This window comes from Suillus subalutaceus, assembly GCF_016647625.1.
Source record: "Suillus subalutaceus strain FC151 chromosome Unknown DFJ58scaffold_70, whole genome shotgun sequence".
NCBI classification, from domain to species: Eukaryota; Fungi; Basidiomycota; class Agaricomycetes; order Boletales; family Suillaceae; genus Suillus; species Suillus subalutaceus.
Window position 1 is genome coordinate 133,648 of NW_024540319.1, and position 19,048 is coordinate 152,695.

Consider the following 19,048-nt stretch of genomic DNA (forward strand, 5'->3'; position numbering starts at 1 on the left):
ACTGCCTGCGCCGGTCAATTCCAGCAGGAACGTTCCGGTTTTTAATGTGCACTATATTTTCCTAATTTCCGTCGTATAAGGCGAACGTGCGACTGGTTGAAACGCGCGCAGAAACCACTTTTAATAAACTGGCGATCCCAATCATCACCAAAGCCAGCTGATGCTGATGCAGCCACCTGTGCATCGCTCGCTTCTGATTCCGCGGCTTGCCAAGGCTTATTGAATTTACGGTGAACGTTCTGATTCCTATGTACCGCTAATGTCCATCCAATAGAGCGGAACCAAGGACTTGGTTACACGCGCGCCGAAAAAAGTTTCTCGAATAGACTATTCAAACATAATCAAAACCAATTGCCACTGACGGTCTCATACACAGCAAAAATTCCGTCTTTAGCACCCCTGCGATGTGATATCAGTTTTTGCAGATAAGGTTTGAAAGTTGCTGTGTGTCTGGATCTTAGCCACAGCCCGTGAGTGGACAAGTGTGCAGTGCCTGTACGGAACATCCATGTGGATCATCATCAATAGATGATTCCAAAGGTGAATCGTGTCATATTGAGTCCTGATGGTGTCAAGCGCAGCATATTTTGGACGAGTACATTTTCTTGGTGATTTTGCGGTGTTTCTTACTCAAATGAGCGGCGTTTTTGCTTGACAATGTTTCAAATACTACTTACCCACGGCAGTATCTCTTTGGAGTGACAGCGAAGTATCATATTCAGTCATCCGCAGGTTTCCTCCTGTTATTTCTCGTTATATTCTTTGACTCAACCTGTCATATTTATATTTGTCTCCGTCTCAGGGTATGAAACATATCTCCTGATGAGTGTAATATCTTTGTCGAGCTGAGAAAGATATCCACATGATGAGTACTGCGGCTTGACAACAACGTTTCATCACTTATCGCACGGACCAAGTGTGAACGACACTTGTAACAAGGTAACACCGTACTCGTAAACAAAGTACCAGCATCAGCGCCCATCCACAACTAAACCGAACCGAAGATCTCTAATCGCGATCCCCACGAGGACCAATGTAAATCATCATCGATCCGTCACACTTCAAAGTTCAATGTGATGAGCACATTCACCAACACGAGGCGAATATTCAAAGTTTGATACGATTTAGCTTTGTTATTTGTGGATGTAATCTCCGCACCGATAGGGCTCGACGCTCATGATATGATTTTTATATTATTTGAATTTCGAAGGACAAGATGATAGGTAGGGTTGGGAATTTTAGGGTCGGATATGAAAGGCCTCGAGATCATATCCGCATAGCTCTACGCCCAGGCGAGAAGAGGAACGTTCATGAGCGTTTCATGGACCCTAGGAATTCCGAAATCAAAGGGCAGTGGGCACTGCAATGTTTTGTCATGTTAGTTGTCATTTTCTGAACCCGTAAACTCCGTCGAGGCACAGGTGATTACCATCGAGGCGGTACCTGGCGGTGCATGTATACGAATAGTATACTTATACGAAAACAATGAGTTATTTAGGACCGGCGCTCTAGTCAACTGACCGACCCAGCGCTAGAAGGAGTTTGGATATATTACATTGATTTGATATCGGTCGGGTGAAATCATGGCGTGGAAAGAAGCTCGAACTGGGTATCGGAGAAAACAATGGAGCGAAGGGACTGATGGAAAGAAGATTGGAATTGCAAAGTGGGGTATCACAGCCTGAGGACGAGAGCGTGGCTCACCAAGGTCATCTGTCCTTGCCGATGAATCAGCATGGAACATTTCGTGCTCAAAGGATACATAAATCGATTGAATTGAAGGATAATAGATATTATTGCTGCAAAGTTGAAAGCCGAGGTATTACGGCAGAACAGCGCCCACTACTAGCCTCTGTTATCACAAACTGTGAATCATAGGTACCAGATATCACATGCATAAGTTTCGAAACAGTCAGCCGCGGGGTAAGCCGCCGATACCCAAGGAAACGCTATTCAGGACTAAAACCTAGGAAAGCGACGACATGATAAATTAGTAAGAGTGGCATGATAGGGGTGAACAGTCAGAGGACAATGAAATATGCCCGAATGTGGAGAGACGGACTATCAAAACCCGCAGCCCTAGCGTACTACGAACCGGTGCGCTTTCCCAGAATGTGAATGACGCGGTTTGTGGGAAAAAAATGGAGAGAAACACAGGAAGCGCCCCCTGTGGAGATTGTTTTATCCCGTTGGGTATTTCCACGTCCCGTTACAGTTCGTTGCTCTGTCGGAAGCGCTTTCGGCACCTTCGCATAGCCGTGCCCGACTCATTAAGACGCGAAGCTCGTTTCAGCCGCGGAATTTTTCCATTCGAAAGCGGGCGGTGTGATCACATTGTTAATGCGGGGTTCTTCTTGATTGACAGAACATCCGCAGTGCCACGTAACCTATGTCGTGGAGCTCTGAGGGACAGGCTATATGAGGCCAGCGCCTATGAGATTTACGTGATATGAAGTGGGACAAGCACTTTGTTCAAGTGACAATTTATCCAATGCAGATAGAAGCCCAACTGGGCCGACGGAACATAGCGGCCTTCATGGGACAAATCACAAAATAAGGGATGGGGCCCCATATTCCGCTGTGAACAATTCTCCTCGGGCTAAGGGGTTATAGTGGAAGACCCCGCAAGCATTTTAGGACTTTACCATGACATTCCCTTCACCGACGGGCAATGATACGCCAGCGCTATCCTTATCAGTGATTTGTGAGGAAATTTTTTGTCTTGTGATCAGATCAATTACGGAATTTTAGTAGGACTAGGTAGGAGCGCTTACAGGTACTGCGGAATATCATTATGAAGAGGCGGGACATCATACTAATGCCACGTCAGCAAGCGCCAATCCATTGTGCTCCACAATGCGGCTGTGGAACAATACGCCAAATTTGTCTCGGTGATTGAGATTCCCCAAATGCCTTGGACTGCCTCATCGCGGGGGATCGCCTTGATACGATTAGCAACACTGGCGAAAGCTATGTAACCACGTCACGCTGAGTGTTACTTGTATACAATTAACTGGACTCAAGGCACTCACCACAGTAGCCAAGAGAAAGTCCCGTCGGTTGCTGAGGCAGTGACTCGAGCTACGACGAAATAGGAAACTCAGTCTTACAAGTCATAGGCTTAACCGTGAGTTGCAACTATCGATGGGACTTACTGATCTAAAATATTACTTGCTGTAGATCACAATAATTCAGCCGATTCAGTCGGGATCATGAAAGCGACGGAGGAGACTGAGCGCCAACTGAGTGCTGCAAATAGATTGAAGAAGCTCGGCTGCCGTAAGGGTTAGCTTTAAGCGGGCAACAAGCACATGACTGCTTGGGAACGGCAGTGTTGTTGAACCAGTCCAATTTCCCAAGTCTTGTCACTCTACCGAGTGCCTGGTTCGTCGTCTTGTCCCCCCATTTTGAGGTAACTCAACTCAATTGAAACTCAAGTCATTTCTGTTTCCTGTCGGCAGCGGGCGATGCATTGATCTATTCCGAATTGCGCCCAGGAACATATAAAAAGTTCAAATGGAATCGTTCGTTCTGCCCATCATCCCTACCAATCACACAGTTCTGTTTACGGACAGCTACAGTCCACGTCAAGCTATAATAGAGCTGGCCCGCACTAGAATCCAATCACCCATTCCTACTACCACACAGACTATCACTATGCCTGGCAAACACGTCCGCTTCCATGAGGAGAACATCTTCTACTCTCCTGCTCCATCAGAATCGACGCCCTCACCAACTATCTCAGAGTCGTCGTTACCATCCTCAACTGGACCGATTACGCCCCCTCAACTGAGGGAGCTCTTCATGCGTTTGGGCCCTGTTGCTATCCATCCAATTCTTGCCTACCACCCCTACGTTTTTCCCATCAACTATGACGTCTCATACCCACCTAATACCGCCTCCGCTAACATTCGCGCCTCACCTATCAACCTTGATTCCCACTGCCTCGCAGAACCTGCTACCAACCCTCCCATTCCCGTCCTCTCCCTCCAGAACGACTTCCTTCCATGGCGTTGTGAAATTCGCGCGTCGACATCTCATTACGTCACCGTGGAGGACGTTCTCATCCAGCTCTACCGCTTCCTCCGTACACCGGGGACGCGTGAGGAGTTCAAAGCAGCTCCTAGCCAGCACGTTCGGGACACAGTTGCAGAAACATACCACAACCGATGCTTACGTGCCTCTTCGGCTGAGGCGTACGCGGAAGAGCAGCGGAAGGGGTTGAAGCGAGTAGACTTCTTAATGGGGCGCACTACGTTCATGGGGCTGTCCAGCACAAAATTGGGTCCAGACGCTTGGGTGCTGAACCTACAATGAGCGGTCGCCGCTACACTAGCAACGGAAGACGGGCAGCAGTAACCGACAGCGGTATTCATTTATTATCCTTATCCATATCCATCAACCCCCAACAACCTCGCATGTCACGGACGCATTTCTCAAAAAAAAACAGATATCGACGACGACTGGAACTCAATAATGGACACTGTTACTTTATCATATATAACAAAACCCACTCATCATCGTTTCCTTATTGTTACACTTATATGCTATATACCTTACCCACACACACTCTTCGTCTTCGTAGTTTTTCGGTTAGCCGTTATTGTTGTAAATTTAGTGTATGTTCGGGTTGTAGTCTCATTTTCTTGGTCGTCGTTCGTCGATATCGCACTTTTGTTGTACTGTAGAGCACGCTTGTAGACCCATACATGTCATGATATTGACGATGACCCTATTCGAGTTTTTTCACAAGATGTCCTTGGATACCTTTTTTTACTTCTGTTAGTCTTGGGCCCGGACATGCCTTGATTAGGAATAAGACAGCTTGGCATCAACCCCTTGTGGAGCAAGAAAGAGAGCGGGATACAATCGGAAACGTGGGAATTCCTAGGGTTAGTTGATCCTCGGCGGCACCGCAACGTCGACGACAATGATCATCACCGAGCTGGAACGTTCCCTCCAGATCCAAATTCCCTACTCACGTCGCACGTTCGCAGCAAGATCCGCTGCAGTGCATCAGTTCGAACACACCTGTCACATAGCACCCATGTAGCGATCTCTAAGGAAGATAGTTTCTATGCTCTATGTATACCTATGTAGACGGACCATCCCTCTCGAGCTTGGACCCGATGTCCAGGAGACGATGCGAAAAGCGACCTAAATAACTTTCCCATACGCATATGATCGGCAACGACGGCACGTGCTCGATCATAGATTAGTTCCCAAATCGGGACTAATCTCGGGCCATTCATTTATGTCCGCTCCTTGCCTCCCTCCGCGACATAGCTGTGGTGACCGCATGCTTGCGTCATAGATTCTGGGAGACTCAGGGATGGAGTCGAGGGGTTCGAGATGTTTTTCTTTTCTTTTGTGAACTATGACCACGAATAATACGAATACGAATACTTCGAAGAATGGAGGTGAGAATGGAGGGGGATTTTCAGATAAGCTCAAGTATGTTCCCTGTCTTGATTTCATTATTCGAGTCATTTAAACAATTCCGCAGAGGAGCTGCTCAAGTTATCCATGGTAAACCCATTCCATTCATCATCGTTCTAGAAATACAGACGGTTATAACCCTCTTTGATTGAATTAGGGATAGGCGACAATCTTCGAGGCACGGCACTTGGCAGTGCCGATCGTGCTACGAGCTCTGTAGCTGGCGTGCAGAAGAACGCTGATTTGGTCACGAAGGGCCGTGCCGAAATTGCGGAGGGTATGGCGAGGATGAAAGGTCATTCGTCTGCGCCTCAAGTTGCCCCTGCTGGAACAGCCCCCCCTGGAACGGCGCCTGCTGATCAAGGAACGACTGCGGGGACTGGTACCAGTTCCGGTACTGGCGCCGCAGTCGGCGGTGCTGCTATCGGGGTGACAGATCAGGGTCGACAACAGGGAACGGGTGACGAGAAAACAAGCGCACTTGCGGGAAAGAGCGGACCTGAGTCAACAGGTTAGTGTTTTGCAACGTTACGTCCCCTGTCGATGAGGTAATCTTTTTAATCAAGGTCCGGGTGCCGCTCAGACTGGTCGTGAGGCTGCCGTAGGCACAGGCGCAGCACACGAGCAGAAGGACCCTGGTGAGGCTGCTGCAAGTACCGGCGCAGCGCCCGAGCAGAAGGGCCCTGATGAGGCTGCTGCAAGTACTAGCGCAGCGCCCGAGCAGAAGCAACAATACCCTGGTGCTGCCCAGACTGGTCGTGAGGCTGCCGTAGGCACAGGCGCAGTGCACGAACAGAAGGGTCCCGGTGAGGTTGCTCCAAGCACGGGCACAGCGCCCGAGCAGAAGCAGCAATACCCGAGTACTGTAAGTCAGCAAGAAGGAAAACGTGACGATCGGAATGTCCCAGAGCATTCACAGAGCGGCGACATCGGCCAGACTCGCGCGCAAGGGACCGCAGAGGACCGCCCTCAGCAGATGGGTAAACGGTCGTCCCAACAGAAGGTAGATGAACAATGCAAAGCAGAACAAATGGGTGTCCAGCAGGAAGGTGGGCAACAGGACAGACGGGTGGGCGCGGGGGAAGGACGGTGCGAAAGGATTCATTTCCAGGGTATCTCGACGGACGAAGGAGATGAACAGTCTCAACAAACGGCAGAAAAACCGCGTGAGCTAGGACAGGACTACCACGGTGTCCAGCAGGAAGGTGAACGACAGGGCAGATGGGTGGGCCCCGAGGAAGCACTCCGGTGCGAACGGGTTCATTTCCAGGGTATCTCGACGGACGAAGGAGATGAACACCCGTCTCAACAAGCGGCAGAAAAATCGCGTGAGCCAGGACAGATTGGCCACGGTGCCCAGCAAGAAGATGGACAACAAGGCAGTTAAGCGTGTGATGCGCAAGAGGGAGGAAATATACGTTTCCAGGATTTCCAGGGTTGCGGTATCCGATTCTCGCAGGAATGCAAGTGAGGCAAATCAGCGGCTTCCGAGGTTGGTTCTGACTGGACGGTAATCATTAGTAGGAGAAAATCTAGGTACCGGAATGTAAAAATGATTCTTATCAGTAGTCTGTTAAATAGGCTGTTCTTTCTGCAGAGTGCGGCTAGTGGGCCAGAAATAAAACGGGACCGTCGGAATTGCGATGTTCCGGTGAGATACCATGGGTATGTCACAACGTCCTGTAGAACGCGGGAGTTGAAAGTTCGTTCTTGCCCACTCATGTTTTGGGACTGGCCTAGCTGCATTGAAACGGCTGTAAGTTTCAAAGAGCAAAAACAACCTACGGAACACTCGAAACTTAATAACGAGCTTGTTCCAATTTCAAGCCTCGCCTGTAGGACATTCAACTCGAGATCGTTATAATAGCCTAATCCATTTGGCTTCCCTTTTGTAGGGTGCGCTGAGCGCTCGCCACATGGTCCGTCTTGGCGACATGCAGATACCTTATTGCGCCATCATCAAGCGCTTTATCTCCCTTTGAAACGATAATACCATTTGTTCATATCTCCCACTCCATCTACAGGAATGTCCTGGTGGTCGCGGCTAAGCAAGCGGCAGAAAGAGAACCAGGACGACCGCGCTTCTGAATCACAGCTCAGCGAAAAGGATCAGAGGATTCAGAAGGAACCGAACAATGATACTGACCTGAATCCTGGAGGGTTGACCTTTGAAGAAGGTGCGGTTGCTCGCTATTCCTTCAACTTGCTCATCTGACATCATTCAGATACCGCTGGAGGCTTGGGTCGTCACCTTGGTGTAACTTCTTGCACTCTCCTTATCGTTGGGCGGATAATCGGCACCGGTATATTCTCAACACCGTCCTCCATCCTCTCCGGCGTGGGCTCAGTCGGTGCCTCCCTCATGCTATGGGTCCTTGGTTTCTTGCTTAGCTTCTGTGGCCTCTTCATATGGCTCGAGTTCGGCACCATGTTCCCTCGCAGTGGTGGAGAGAAGGTATACCTTGAAGCCGTTTACAGAAAGCCCAAGTACCCTCGCCACCGTAGTATTTGCTGCCAACGCTATATTACTTGGATTCACTGCGAGCGGTTGTATTGTCAGTCATCTCTTGTCTTGGATGGATATCCGGTGCTAAAACTTAATTGCTTCATCAAGGTTTTTGCTAGCAAGTGCGTATTTTGGATCCTAATGAAACAACTCGGCTGATATGATGTAGTATCTTGGTTGCTGCTGAACAAACCGCAGGTCGCTGGAATGAGCGTGGAATTGCACTCGGAGGTATGATATCCTACCTAACTGGCATATTACGGTTGTTTCATGGCTTTTAGTTATCTTTTTCGTAACCCTTCTGCATGGATTGACCCCCAAGACCGGCGTGCTAATCATGAATGTATGCAAGCTTCATTTTTACTCTACCATCATATTCAACATCTTTCTTTCAGTTGCTATCGATATTCAAGATCGTAATTCTGCTATTCGTCGTGGTCACAGGCTGGGTAGTTCTTTCTGGAAAAACCCGCGTGACAGATCCACACTATAATTTCAGAAACGCGTTCGCAGGGAGCTCCACGAGTAGCTATGAAGTGTGTTCAATTATATTCCTAGATACCCATCTGCTGATTATGGTCTTGACAGTATGCTACCGCCACTTTCAAAGTCCTGAACGCATATGCGGGATGGTCCAACGTGAACTACGTGATGAATAATGTCCGTAATCCAGTGAGGACGCTCAAGATCGCAGGCCCGCTCGGTCTTGGTATATGCGCCATTTTGTACTTGCTTGCAAATGTGGCTTATTTCTCAGCTGCAACCAAGGTGAGAACTTCTTTTGTGTCTGTGCCACGAATGAAATGCTGAATGGCATCGATAGACGGAGATCGATAACTCTGGTGTTACTGTCGCTGCTTTGTTTTTCGGGAATGTCTTTGGTTCTGTTGCGGAGCGTGCGCTAGCGGTTTTCATTGCTCTCAGGTGAGTTCGACGTCCTGGGTTTGAGAGTTTCCTGACTTGTTGTCTTCATGACAGTGCTCTTGGAGTGAGTCCTGTGATTTTTTTATCGTGATCTCTGTTTGATGATAGGTCATAGAATGTTATTACTATAGTAAGTCGAGGGATGCTATTGAAATGTGTAGCGCAAGAACTTTTCATTTAGACTTTTGCTGCCTCACGAGTAAACCAAGGTCCGTCATACCAAACATCGTAATTTTACCTAGCTCACACTTCAATCACAGAACTCGCAAAGGAAGGGATACCCTTACCATTCGGAAACAAATTCTGGGCTTCAAATTGGCCCACAGGGAAGTCCCCACTTCCGGGATTGATCATCCACTTGATACCCTCAGTAAGTACTACTGTAGAACCGCATGATATCCTTGATATCAATCTGAGATTGTTTTTTCAGGTCATCGTCATCATCGCGCCTCCCCCAAACATTGCTTACCCCTTCATTTTGGACGTGGAAGGATACCCACAGCAGATTATTAATCTCTTTATTGTCATCGTACGTCTTTCAACACTGTTTCTCGAATATGTCTTACCTCTTGATACCGGCAGGGTCTGTTCTATCTGAGATGGAAGAAGCCAAATGTTGTTCGACCATTCAAAGGTAAGCAAATATCTCGCTCTTCCTGTGTGGTATGTTAATGCATATGATGTAGTATGGTGGCCTCTCGCTGTATTCTTCTTGGCTGCTGCTGTCTTCCGTGAGTTACCAATCTACAACTTCAACACTTTCTTTCCCTAACCAAACCTCCGCATAGTACTCGTCGCTCCCTTCCTGAGACCACCCGGCGGCATTGGCGACACCCCACCACTACCATATTACCTGTACGTTTCTTCCACCAGCGCGTCCCTTATTCTCATTCCTCGCTTGTTCTGTAGGTATTGTCTCGTCGGAATCGCCATCATGTTCGCAGGTGTGTTGTACTGGGCTGCATGGCGAGTCATACTGCCCAAGGTATTTGGTTATGAGTTTGTACCGAGGAAGGAGAGGTTGGACGATGGAACTGTTGTCACTGTAGTGAGTGTTTGCGATCTTTATTTTGTGTTTGCTGGTTTTGATCACCGATCTTATTTTCAAGTTCTCGAATAAGAAGGTACAGTGATTCGGGAGTTGATTGGAAGTGCAAAAGAATTGGTCTTTGGATTAATTTAATGCGATGTTGTGGTATTCGTGTAACGCATGCGGTGTCGTACTACTAGAGTCTAGAACGAATCCTGAGGCTCGGTCAGCTCTGCTTCATGCCGAAACTCTTCGGAGGTTTTTGCCAACAACACCTGCGTTCTGAAGATCTGGCCAGTCACCAATCCCGTTGGAGTTCTTGCCTCTCATCTCATTTTTTGTTTGAATAAATGAACGCAAAAGTGCTGGTGAAACTGACAATCTGTTGTCATGTGTAGGGTCTATGCGGTCTTGATACGCTGTGTGACACCCCGAAGCTCTCGACTAAATGCATAGCACCAGCGCACGATGCAGATGACTGTCAACAAGCACAGCAACGCAACAAGAGCAATGCACCCTTGCAGCAGGTAATGCATATTCAACGCTAGCGCGTTCATCGTCGCAACCAGGTTTTCTACGAGCAGCGTAGTAGATGCGACAGTTGCGCTAACATCAGAGGAGAGAGCGTCTGTCTTCTGCTCGAGGTGCTCGACGGCAGTGATCAAGTTTTCCACGAGCAGCGTAGTAGATACGAGGGTTGTGTGAGCGTCTGAGGAGAGGGTGTCTGTCGTCTGCATGAGGCGCTCCACAGCGGTGATTAGAGAATTTACGAGATGCTTCCCGCCCAAGCTGTCTATCACTTGTTGGGCGATTTCGGCGTTGAAGATATCGATGATTCCCATTGATTGAAGGCCTTTGGGAGCTGGTAGGGGCTAGGATGTCAGCGTAAATTGTAAGTGAAAATCGTATTACTTGCTTATGAGGGCTTGAGGATTGAAGAATGCAGGTATAACGAACGCGGATGAGCCTGGACTCAGGGACGTCATTCAAGTTCCTACAGGCTGAAGCCATGCACTCATTGCACTGACACTCGTGGCCCATGCACTGCCCCTCTTAATACCTGACTTGGGCGTGCACTTACATGCACCACTGTTTTTGCCTGACTGGGATCCTCGAGGCAATATTCCATTTTGTGTGTTCCAAAACCGTATGCACAGCAACCTCGTGGCCTCCTGCAACCGGACAAGCACTCACTCGTCCTTGAACTGTATCCCATCATCCAGCAAGCTTTCCATAGGTTGAAACATCCATTTATCCCATCCTATCTCCATCACGCTTTGGAATCCTAAGTTGACAACTTACTTTGAGTTCCTTCAAACCTTCGTACGTAGTATATCTGGAGATAAATATTGCCCAGATGCATTTCTAACCGCACCCAGCTAGTGCTCTCAATTTGTCCATTTCATCACGCATATCACAACCTTCGCGAATGAGTGAGGAACAATGTCAGTTTTTCTCACTCTTGTCCCTCTCTCGCTTTCTGACCCTTTTTGACAGCTCTTGAAGGAACTTGGACGAGGCTGTCCCAAGTTGCTGTCAAGGGTGCTCAATATAACTCCCGTGAACGTCAGCCCCACCCGAAGTGTTTGGAAGGGACCCGGGTGGATCTCCTCAAATACATCCACCGATCACTGGCCAAAGAAGAGAAGAATCAACTTGTATGGCTGCATGGCACTGCAGGCGTCGGAAAGTCTGCCGTCGCGTTCACCGTAGCTGAGAGGATGAAAGGTCTAAAAGTGACAGAGGAGACGAATGTCGAAAAGCGGCTAGCGGGAACATTCTTTTTCTCGCGCAAGCTTACCAAACATTGCACAGCTGGATATTTCTTTACAACGCTTGCCTATCAGCTTGCCAGTAATTTTCCAAGCATCCGGCAGGATGTGAACAGAGCGATCCGCAACAATCCTGCTCTACTAGACCCAGACACGCCTCTCTACGACCAGATGGAGGCTCTCTTTCTCCAACCCCTCCGGAAACTTCAACTCAGATTGCGCGGGTGTCAGCCTCTGACGTTTGTTGTCGATGCCCTTGATGAATGCATATCCGAATCCGAGCTTACCGACCTCATCCTTTCCCTCGCGCAGGCTCTTCGTGACCCTGATATTCCCGCGACCCACATTCTGCTCACAAGTCGCTCGGAAACCCATATCTCTGAAGCATTTCAGAACGAAGAGGTGCGCCCGTTGTTGTGCGAAATCCCAGTGAAAACTTCTGGGGAGGGCGTTGCTGCCATCATCTCGCTCGACGGCGCCGATGTCGACACAGATATCTATATTTTCTTGCAGCATTCCTTCGCAAAGCTGGCAAGTCGCCATCCCGATTTCCCTCAGCCAACGAGGGATGAACTCGCACAGCTGGCGAGCCGCGCTGGCAGACGTTTCATCGTGGCATCTACAATGGTGAAGTTTATTATCGACGATAAAGACAAGGATCCCCGCGATCGGTTACAGCTGATGCTGAAGTTGACGAGCGAGCTGCTACCAGGAACGGAGGTCTACAAGTTATATGACCGTATCCTCTCCACATGTGCTAACCCCACGCGAGCATACATGCACTTGTCCATCGTCGCTGCCCTCGCAGACCCTCTTCCCATCTCGCAAATCTCGTCACTTCTTGGCCCTGGTTTGGGGTGCGATGTGCAGACAACCCTGATACAACTACGGTCTGTCATGGATATCCCTACAGACAGCACTCTCCCCATTAATATCTATCACTCGTCTATTCGCGACTATGTTTCCGACCCCTCAAACTGCAGCCTCCCTCAAGTATGCGAATATGATATGCCCTCACCCCACTCCCTACTCGCTTATTCTTCTTTTCGCTTGATGATGGAAGATATTCCCAAAAGCGCGGCCCTTCTGGATGTGCTCTCAGAACTGAAGAAACATAGCCAAGTTATGCAACCTGAGGACCCCCATCGATTAAAAGCTTCGCTATCCTTCCTTGTTCGGCCACCAGAGCCACTGTCAGCTCTCATCTGTATGCTATGGCTTCGGGGAGATCGCGCTTCAGATCTGCAATATTGGCTGGGGACCGTAGACGGGTGTGCCTGGGTGCAGACCACGAATGGGCGAGACTGGCTGGAGACCAAGGGAGGACAAGACTGGCTGCGGACCGAGGGAGGACGAGACTGGTTGGATACAGAAGGAGGACGAGACTGGCGGGAGACCGGAGGACTAGACTGACTGGATACCCAGGGAGGACGAGACTGGCTGCAGACCGAGAGAGGACGAGACTGGCTGCAGACCCAGGGAGGATGGGAGTGGTTGGAGACCGAGGAAGGATGGGAGTGGTTGGAGACCGAGGGAGGCCGAGACTGGCTGCAGACCCGGGGAGGACGAGAGTGGCTGCAGACCGACGGAGGACCAGACTGGCTGCAGACCGAGGGAGAATGGGAGTGGTTGGAGCCCGAGGAAGGACGAGACTGGCTGCAGACAGAAGGAGGACGAGACTGGCTGAAGACCCAGAGAGGACGAGACTGGCTGCAGGCCCAGGGAGGATGGGAGTGGCTGCAGACTGCGGAAGGACGAGACTGGCTGCAGACCGAGGGCGGAAGAGACTGGCTGCAGACCGAGGGAGGACGCGTCTGGCTGCATACCCAGGGAGGACGAGACTGGCTGAAGACCCAGAAAGGACGAGACTGGCTGCAGACCGAGGGAGGACGAGACTGGCTGCAGACAGAAGGAGGACGAGCCTGGCTGCAGACCCAGAGAGGACGAGCCTGGCTGCAGACCCAGAGAGGACGAGCCTGGCTGCAGACCAGAGAGGACGAGCCTGGCTGCAGACCGAGGGAGAACGAGGGTGGTCGCTGCAGACCGAGGGAGAACGGGAGTGGCTGAAGACCCAGAAAGGACGAAACTGGCTGCAGACAGAAGGAGGACGAGCCTGGCTGCAGACCCAGAGAGGACGAGACTGGCTGCAGACCGAGGGAGGACGAAACTGGCTGCAGACCGAGGGAAGATGGGAGTGGTTGGGGACCGAGGAAGGACGAGCCTGGCTGCAGACAGAAGGAGGACGAGCCTGGCTGCAGATCCAGGGAGGACGAGAGTGGCTGCAGACCGAGGGAGGACGAGACTGGCTGCAGACCCTGGGAGGATGGGATTGGCTGCAGACCGAGGGAGGACGAGAGTGGCTGCAGACCGAGGGAGGACGAGAGTGGCTGCAGACCGAGGGAGGACGAGACTGGCTGCAGACCCTGGGAGGATGGGTGTGGCTGCAGACCGCGGAAGGACGAGAGTGGCTGCAAATCTGGAGAGGACGAATGTGGTTGCAGACCCAGGGAGGACAAAAGTGGCTGCGGACTCAGGGCGGCCGAGACTGGCTGCAGACCGAGGAAGGATGGGAGTAGTTGGAGACCGAGGGAGGCCGAGACTGGCTGCAGACCGAGGAAGGAGGACGAGACTGGCTGCAGACCGAGGGAGGACGAGACTGGTTGCGGACCGAGGGAGGACGAGAGTGGCTGCAGACCCTGGGAGGATGGGTGTGGCTGCAGACCGCGGAAGGACGAGAGTGGCTGCAGACTGAGGGAGGACGAAACTGGCTGCAGACCGAGGGAGGACGAGAGTGGCTGCAGACCGAGGGACGACGAGTCTGGCTTCAAACCCCGGGCGAGCGAAACTGGCTCCAGATGCCCCATGGCCAAGCATGGCAATCCACTTCTGCGGGGTCCGTGTGGGCGACTGTCGAAGAATTCTCCAGCACGTTGGAAGCAATCAGCAGCTATATCATTGTCGCAGAATTGGCTTCATTGCCAACCTTCAAAGTAGTCCAGCAGCTTCAAAGCTTACCGGATTTCTTGATGTTTCCGATGTTCTTGGCGTTGATGCCCCAAAATCATTTTACCTCTGCATCGCCAGAAGTTCCTGACAGGGAGATCATTCATGCTATGAAGTTCTTTATAGCTTTTGCAAAAGAGGTACAGGAACGAAGTCAATCATCTTCCGACTCTCTCAAGTATGCATCTCAAAACTGGATTGTTCACCTGTCACGTGCTCCAAATCCATGGGACGACAGTCTCAACCATATATTCCAGGCTTTCTGGAATCGTCACCTCCTTTCATGGCTCGAATGGCAGTGGTGTTCGAAGGGACTGCGGTCTTGTCTTGATATTTTATCCGAGGGGCAGAAACTTGCAAAGGTTATTGCCTCGCTTCAGGTTTGACTTTCTTCATTTTGTGAAACCTCTTTTAATTCTCTCTCATCCTCAGTTTGAACCTTCAACACACAGCCTGATGAATGGTTGTCAGCCATCGGTCCCAATTCCTGGCACTCAACAACGGAAGCTTCTGCTACCCCTCCCCTCTCCGAGGCCCAACACCGCTGTTGGCACATCCAGAAAGCGAACTTTGGATGAGCTTCAGATCAATAGCAACAGCGCACTCGAATCGGATACCTCTAATAGCCTATCAAAACGTCGGACATGAATTAAACAGTGTTTGCGATGCAAGACTGGCAGGAGCACCAGTGGGACACCAGATAACATTTAGTCCACCGCTTGTCATTGTCTCTAAGCATCTACCAGCGTCATGACGTAACTATTTAGACGAGTACCTTCGCATTCACTTTTTGTTGGCAATGTTTTGAACTATTGTTTACCACTAGTTCGTGCTAGACTCGTGACCAGTCCTGTTAAACCTATGAGGCAAGCCGTCGATAGACGGACTGGTCACCTTGCTGTCATGTTCATATGTTGGTAAATATGTGTCAATGTGTCCCAAAATCACGTGATTTCATCAACACCCAGCAACCCTAAATTCTACCATCCGGCAACATATTCCAGCAGTGGACTGGAACTCATCAATGAAAGTAGCGCAGGTCATACATCTAAACAGTACTGTAAGCCATACACTGTGATACATCCCCATCTGTCGTTATCCACTGTCCATTTTGATGTATCAGAATACATCAGGAAATCACCGAGTTACTTTTCGCACTTAGACCTACTTGGAAATATCACTAAAGCGGTCAAGGAATAAACCGTGATAGCGGTTGACTCGGATGTCTGGAGCCAGGGCCAGGCGTCGACGTCATTCAGGTCCCTACAGGTTGAAGCCATGCACTTACACTCGTGGCCTATGCACCGGATGTGCACTTACATGCACCACCGTTTTCGAGGTAATATTCCATTTTGTATTTGGCAATTCCATAGGACCATATATAACGTTGGTTGACGTTGACTCAAGCTTCATCTTGAATAAGTTGTACTTATTGCCCCGCATTCTATCGTATTTGCAGTCATGATCGCCCGACGCCGAGCCCCCTTACACTCACTGCCATGCATTTCGCCAACCAGCCCTTCAATATGGACTCTTTCCTGACCCGAGAGATCCTGTCTCTCTACCCTATGAATCTTCGTTCAGGCAAAGCTTTCCCGGTGCGCCCTGACCCACAGATGTCCTATATCTCGACGTGCCGTGTACTCATATCTCTGCCTTGGAGAAATAAAGCGGACAGCAGAGATGAACATGCCACACAATAGCTACGATGTACGTGTAGTAGTTGCTCTATTATGAGCGTTCTCCCGTGGCTTCGTATGTACTACTACGTGCGCGTCTCTCGTAATCTGTTCTAATGCATATATTTTCACGTTGTCCTAGCAGGAACTCGAGTTTGATATTTCTTCAAACTCCATTTCGTGGTCCCTAACGAGTACGAGATCGAGCTGTGCCCAATATCCATACCCTTTTATACTCGCTTTGCCTCAATTCCCTGGATTTTGTCCCCCGTTTGCTTGCATCTGTCGAGGGATCATTTATCTCCTTGTCCCGCTTGTTCACTTCTCGCATATCTTTACGTGCGTCATTCTCGTGGTGCTCTTGTGTTCACCACCTTTCTTCTGTACACATGTGTGCCGCGACCATGGTCGTTTCGCATGTTGTCCTACACAATGGACTACACATTTGTCCCACCCAGTTCTCGCAGGATTAGACCCACTTGTCCCAGATGCAATAAGAGCAACGACCACAAATATTAAAACCTTTCCGCAGTACCAGCCTTCTTGAGTTCTTTCAACTTTTCGATCCGCTGCGAGGAAGCACAAATGGGTATAAATAGACTCTACACTCGACTCCTAGGTACGCGTGCTCTGACGAGTCGTTGGAGCATGATGAGTGTCACATAGCTTTTCAGAAGTCGTTCACTCAGACGACCCTAAACTCAGACTCCAGATATGTATAAAATAGATAATGAACAATCAACTATACACTCGACATTGCATTGTATCTGAAATCTCCATATCGAAAATTACTGGAATAAGATCATCGTGATGAAGGTCTACAAGTGTTTTTAAGTAAGGGTTGAAGGCAGGAAAAGGCTTCTAAGAGACTCACTCTTCTCGGCACTTTGCCCAGTGTTGTCCATGTGCCATACGGCATAAATCAAGCTCTGGACCTCCTCTAGGTACCACTAATGCAGTCTGAGGGCAATAAAATGCGTGTCGAGAAGCAGGTGGTACCCAGAACAAGAGTTGGCGATTGAGTCCTACCACCCACCCACTGTCATGATTCAGGACAAAGGGGGTCGAGATCGTTGAACTATAGTCATCATGGGATGACCCCTCCATTAATTCGGCTGTATTGCACAGCGCGTGGGTAGAGTTGGACGAGAAGCGAATGAGGTGGTCACTCCGAGTGCTGGGTGTCATGGTAGTGGTGACTTCGATGGGGTGCATGGGATATTCATCTGGGAATGTTGTAGGATGTAACTCGGCACACTGTTGTAAGGGCTGGCCAACTACTGCATCCCACAGCCTTACAGTAGAGTCCCAAGAACTAGTTACGATGCGAACCCCGTCCGGTGAGAATGAGACTGAGCTAATAGCACTAGTGTGCCCTCGCAACTCGCTAAGGGGCTGCCCGGTTGTTGCATCCCACAACCGGACAGTGGTATCCCAAGAACCGGTCACGATGCGAGTGCCATCCGGTGAGAACGAAACCGAGCTAACATAATTAGCGTGCCCCAGCAAGGGCTCACCGACTGGCTGTCCCGTTGTTGCATCCCACAGCCGAACAGTGTTGTCCCAAGAACCAGTTGCAATGCGAGTGCCATCCGGAGAGAACGAGACTGATGTGACCACGCCAGTGTGCCCCAGTAAGGGATCACCAACTGGCTTCCTGGTCGTTGTATCCCACAGCCGGACAGTATTGTCCCAAGAACCAGTCACGATGCGAGCACCGTCTGGCGAGAACGAGACTGACCTAACCGGACCAGTGTGCCCCAGCAAGGGCTCACCGATAGGCTGTCTCATCGCTACATCCCACAGCCGAATAGTGTTGTCCCAAGAACCAGTCACAATGCGAGTGCCATCCGGAGAGAATGACGCTGAGCTAACAAGATTTGTGTGCCCCAACAGGGGCTCACCGATTGGCTGCATTGTCACTGTATCCCACAGCCGGATAGTGTGATCCCAAGACCCGGTCACGATGCGAGTGCCATCCGATGAGAATGAAACTGATGAAACCACTGCAGTGTGTCCCCGCAAGGGCTCGCCGACAGGCTGGCCCGTCACTGCATCCCACAACTGGACAGTTGTATCGTAAGAAGCAGTCGCGATGAGAGTGCCGTCCGGTGAGAACGAGACCGAGGCAACTCGTTTAGTGTGGCCACGCAATGGCCCACCGACTGGCTGACCTGTAGCGACATCCCATAGCCGCGTAGTTTTATCTCGAGAACCAGTAACGATGTGAGTGCCGTCCAACGAGAATGAGACTGAGTGAACCCAATCGGTATGCCCCTCCAAGGGCTCACCAACTGGCTGCCTTGTCGTTACATCCCACAGCCGGATAGTGCGATCCCAAGAACCAGTCGCGATGCGAGTGCTGTCCGGTGAGAATGAGACTGATGCAACCGCGTCAGTATGCCCCCTCAAGGGCTCACCGACTGGCTGGCCTGTGATTGCATCCCACAGCTGGACAGTCATATCGTAGGAAGCACTCGCAATGAGAGTGCCATCCGGCGAGAATGAGACTGAGCTAACAACTTTAGTGTGCCCCAGCAAGGGCTCACGGACTGGTAGTCCCGTCGCTACATCCCACAACCGGGCAGTGTTGTCCCGAGAACCAGTCACGATGCGAGTGCCATCCGGCGAGAACGAGACTGATGTAACGATTTCAGTGTGCCCCCGCAGGGGTCCACCGACCGGCTGGCCTGTT

General features: G+C 50.3%; 4 protein-coding genes across 4 annotated transcripts; 3 read left to right on the forward strand and 1 right to left on the reverse strand.

Moving 5' to 3' along the window:
• Positions 1-3,657: 3,657 nt before the first annotated feature.
• Positions 3,658-4,317, forward strand: DFJ58DRAFT_729259 (uncharacterized protein; the record flags this gene model as incomplete). The annotated part of the gene is made up of 1 exon (XM_041385726.1): positions 3,658-4,317. One exon carries the CDS (start codon positions 3,658-3,660, stop codon positions 4,315-4,317), a length of 660 nt encoding a protein of 219 aa, XP_041242729.1.
• An 888-nt stretch (positions 4,318-5,205) lies between these two features.
• On the forward strand, positions 5,206-7,044 carry DFJ58DRAFT_746470 (uncharacterized protein). The gene is made up of 4 exons (XM_041387464.1): positions 5,206-5,454; positions 5,507-5,529; positions 5,597-5,950; positions 6,006-7,044. Exons 1-4 carry the CDS (start codon positions 5,378-5,380, stop codon positions 6,824-6,826), a joined length of 1,275 nt encoding a protein of 424 aa, XP_041242730.1. The 5' UTR covers positions 5,206-5,377; the 3' UTR covers positions 6,827-7,044.
• Positions 7,045-7,053: 9 nt separating this feature from the next.
• Positions 7,054-10,002, forward strand: DFJ58DRAFT_746471 (amino acid transporter; the record flags this gene model as incomplete). The annotated part of the gene is made up of 18 exons (XM_041387465.1): positions 7,054-7,274; positions 7,335-7,616; positions 7,665-8,067; positions 8,115-8,176; positions 8,227-8,288; positions 8,341-8,481; positions 8,534-8,713; positions 8,769-8,869; positions 8,924-8,933; positions 8,985-8,999; positions 9,051-9,078; positions 9,130-9,239; positions 9,300-9,398; positions 9,452-9,503; positions 9,556-9,600; positions 9,658-9,724; positions 9,779-9,917; positions 9,979-10,002. Exons 2-18 carry the CDS (start codon positions 7,466-7,468, stop codon positions 10,000-10,002), a joined length of 1,689 nt encoding a protein of 562 aa, XP_041242731.1. The 5' UTR covers positions 7,054-7,274; positions 7,335-7,465.
• Positions 10,003-10,066: 64 nt separating this feature from the next.
• DFJ58DRAFT_442584 (uncharacterized protein) lies at positions 10,067-11,225 on the reverse strand. The gene is made up of 2 exons (XM_041380430.1): positions 10,816-11,225; positions 10,067-10,761 (listed from the first exon to the last, which is right to left on the reverse strand). Exons 1-2 carry the CDS (start codon positions 10,883-10,885, stop codon positions 10,301-10,303), a joined length of 531 nt encoding a protein of 176 aa, XP_041242732.1. The 5' UTR covers positions 10,886-11,225; the 3' UTR covers positions 10,067-10,300.
• Between the last annotated feature and the right edge of the window lie 7,823 nt (positions 11,226-19,048).

Coding starts and splice junctions, on each gene's coding strand:
- DFJ58DRAFT_746470 (XM_041387464.1), top strand. CDS start 5,378: ATGACCACGAATAATACGAATACGAATACTTCGAAGAATGGAGGTGAG. Junction 5,455..5,506: donor GGATTTTCAGATAAGCTCAA/GTATGTTCCCTG, acceptor ACAATTCCGCAG/AGGAGCTGCTCAAGTTATCC. Junction 5,951..6,005: donor GAGCGGACCTGAGTCAACAG/GTTAGTGTTTTG, acceptor TTTTTAATCAAG/GTCCGGGTGCCGCTCAGACT.
- DFJ58DRAFT_442584 (XM_041380430.1), bottom strand. CDS start 10,885: ATGACGTCCCTGAGTCCAGGCTCATCCGCGTTCGTTATACCTGCATTC. Junction 10,762..10,815: donor CAATCCTCAAGCCCTCATAA/GCAAGTAATACG, acceptor AGCCCCTACCAG/CTCCCAAAGGCCTTCAATCA.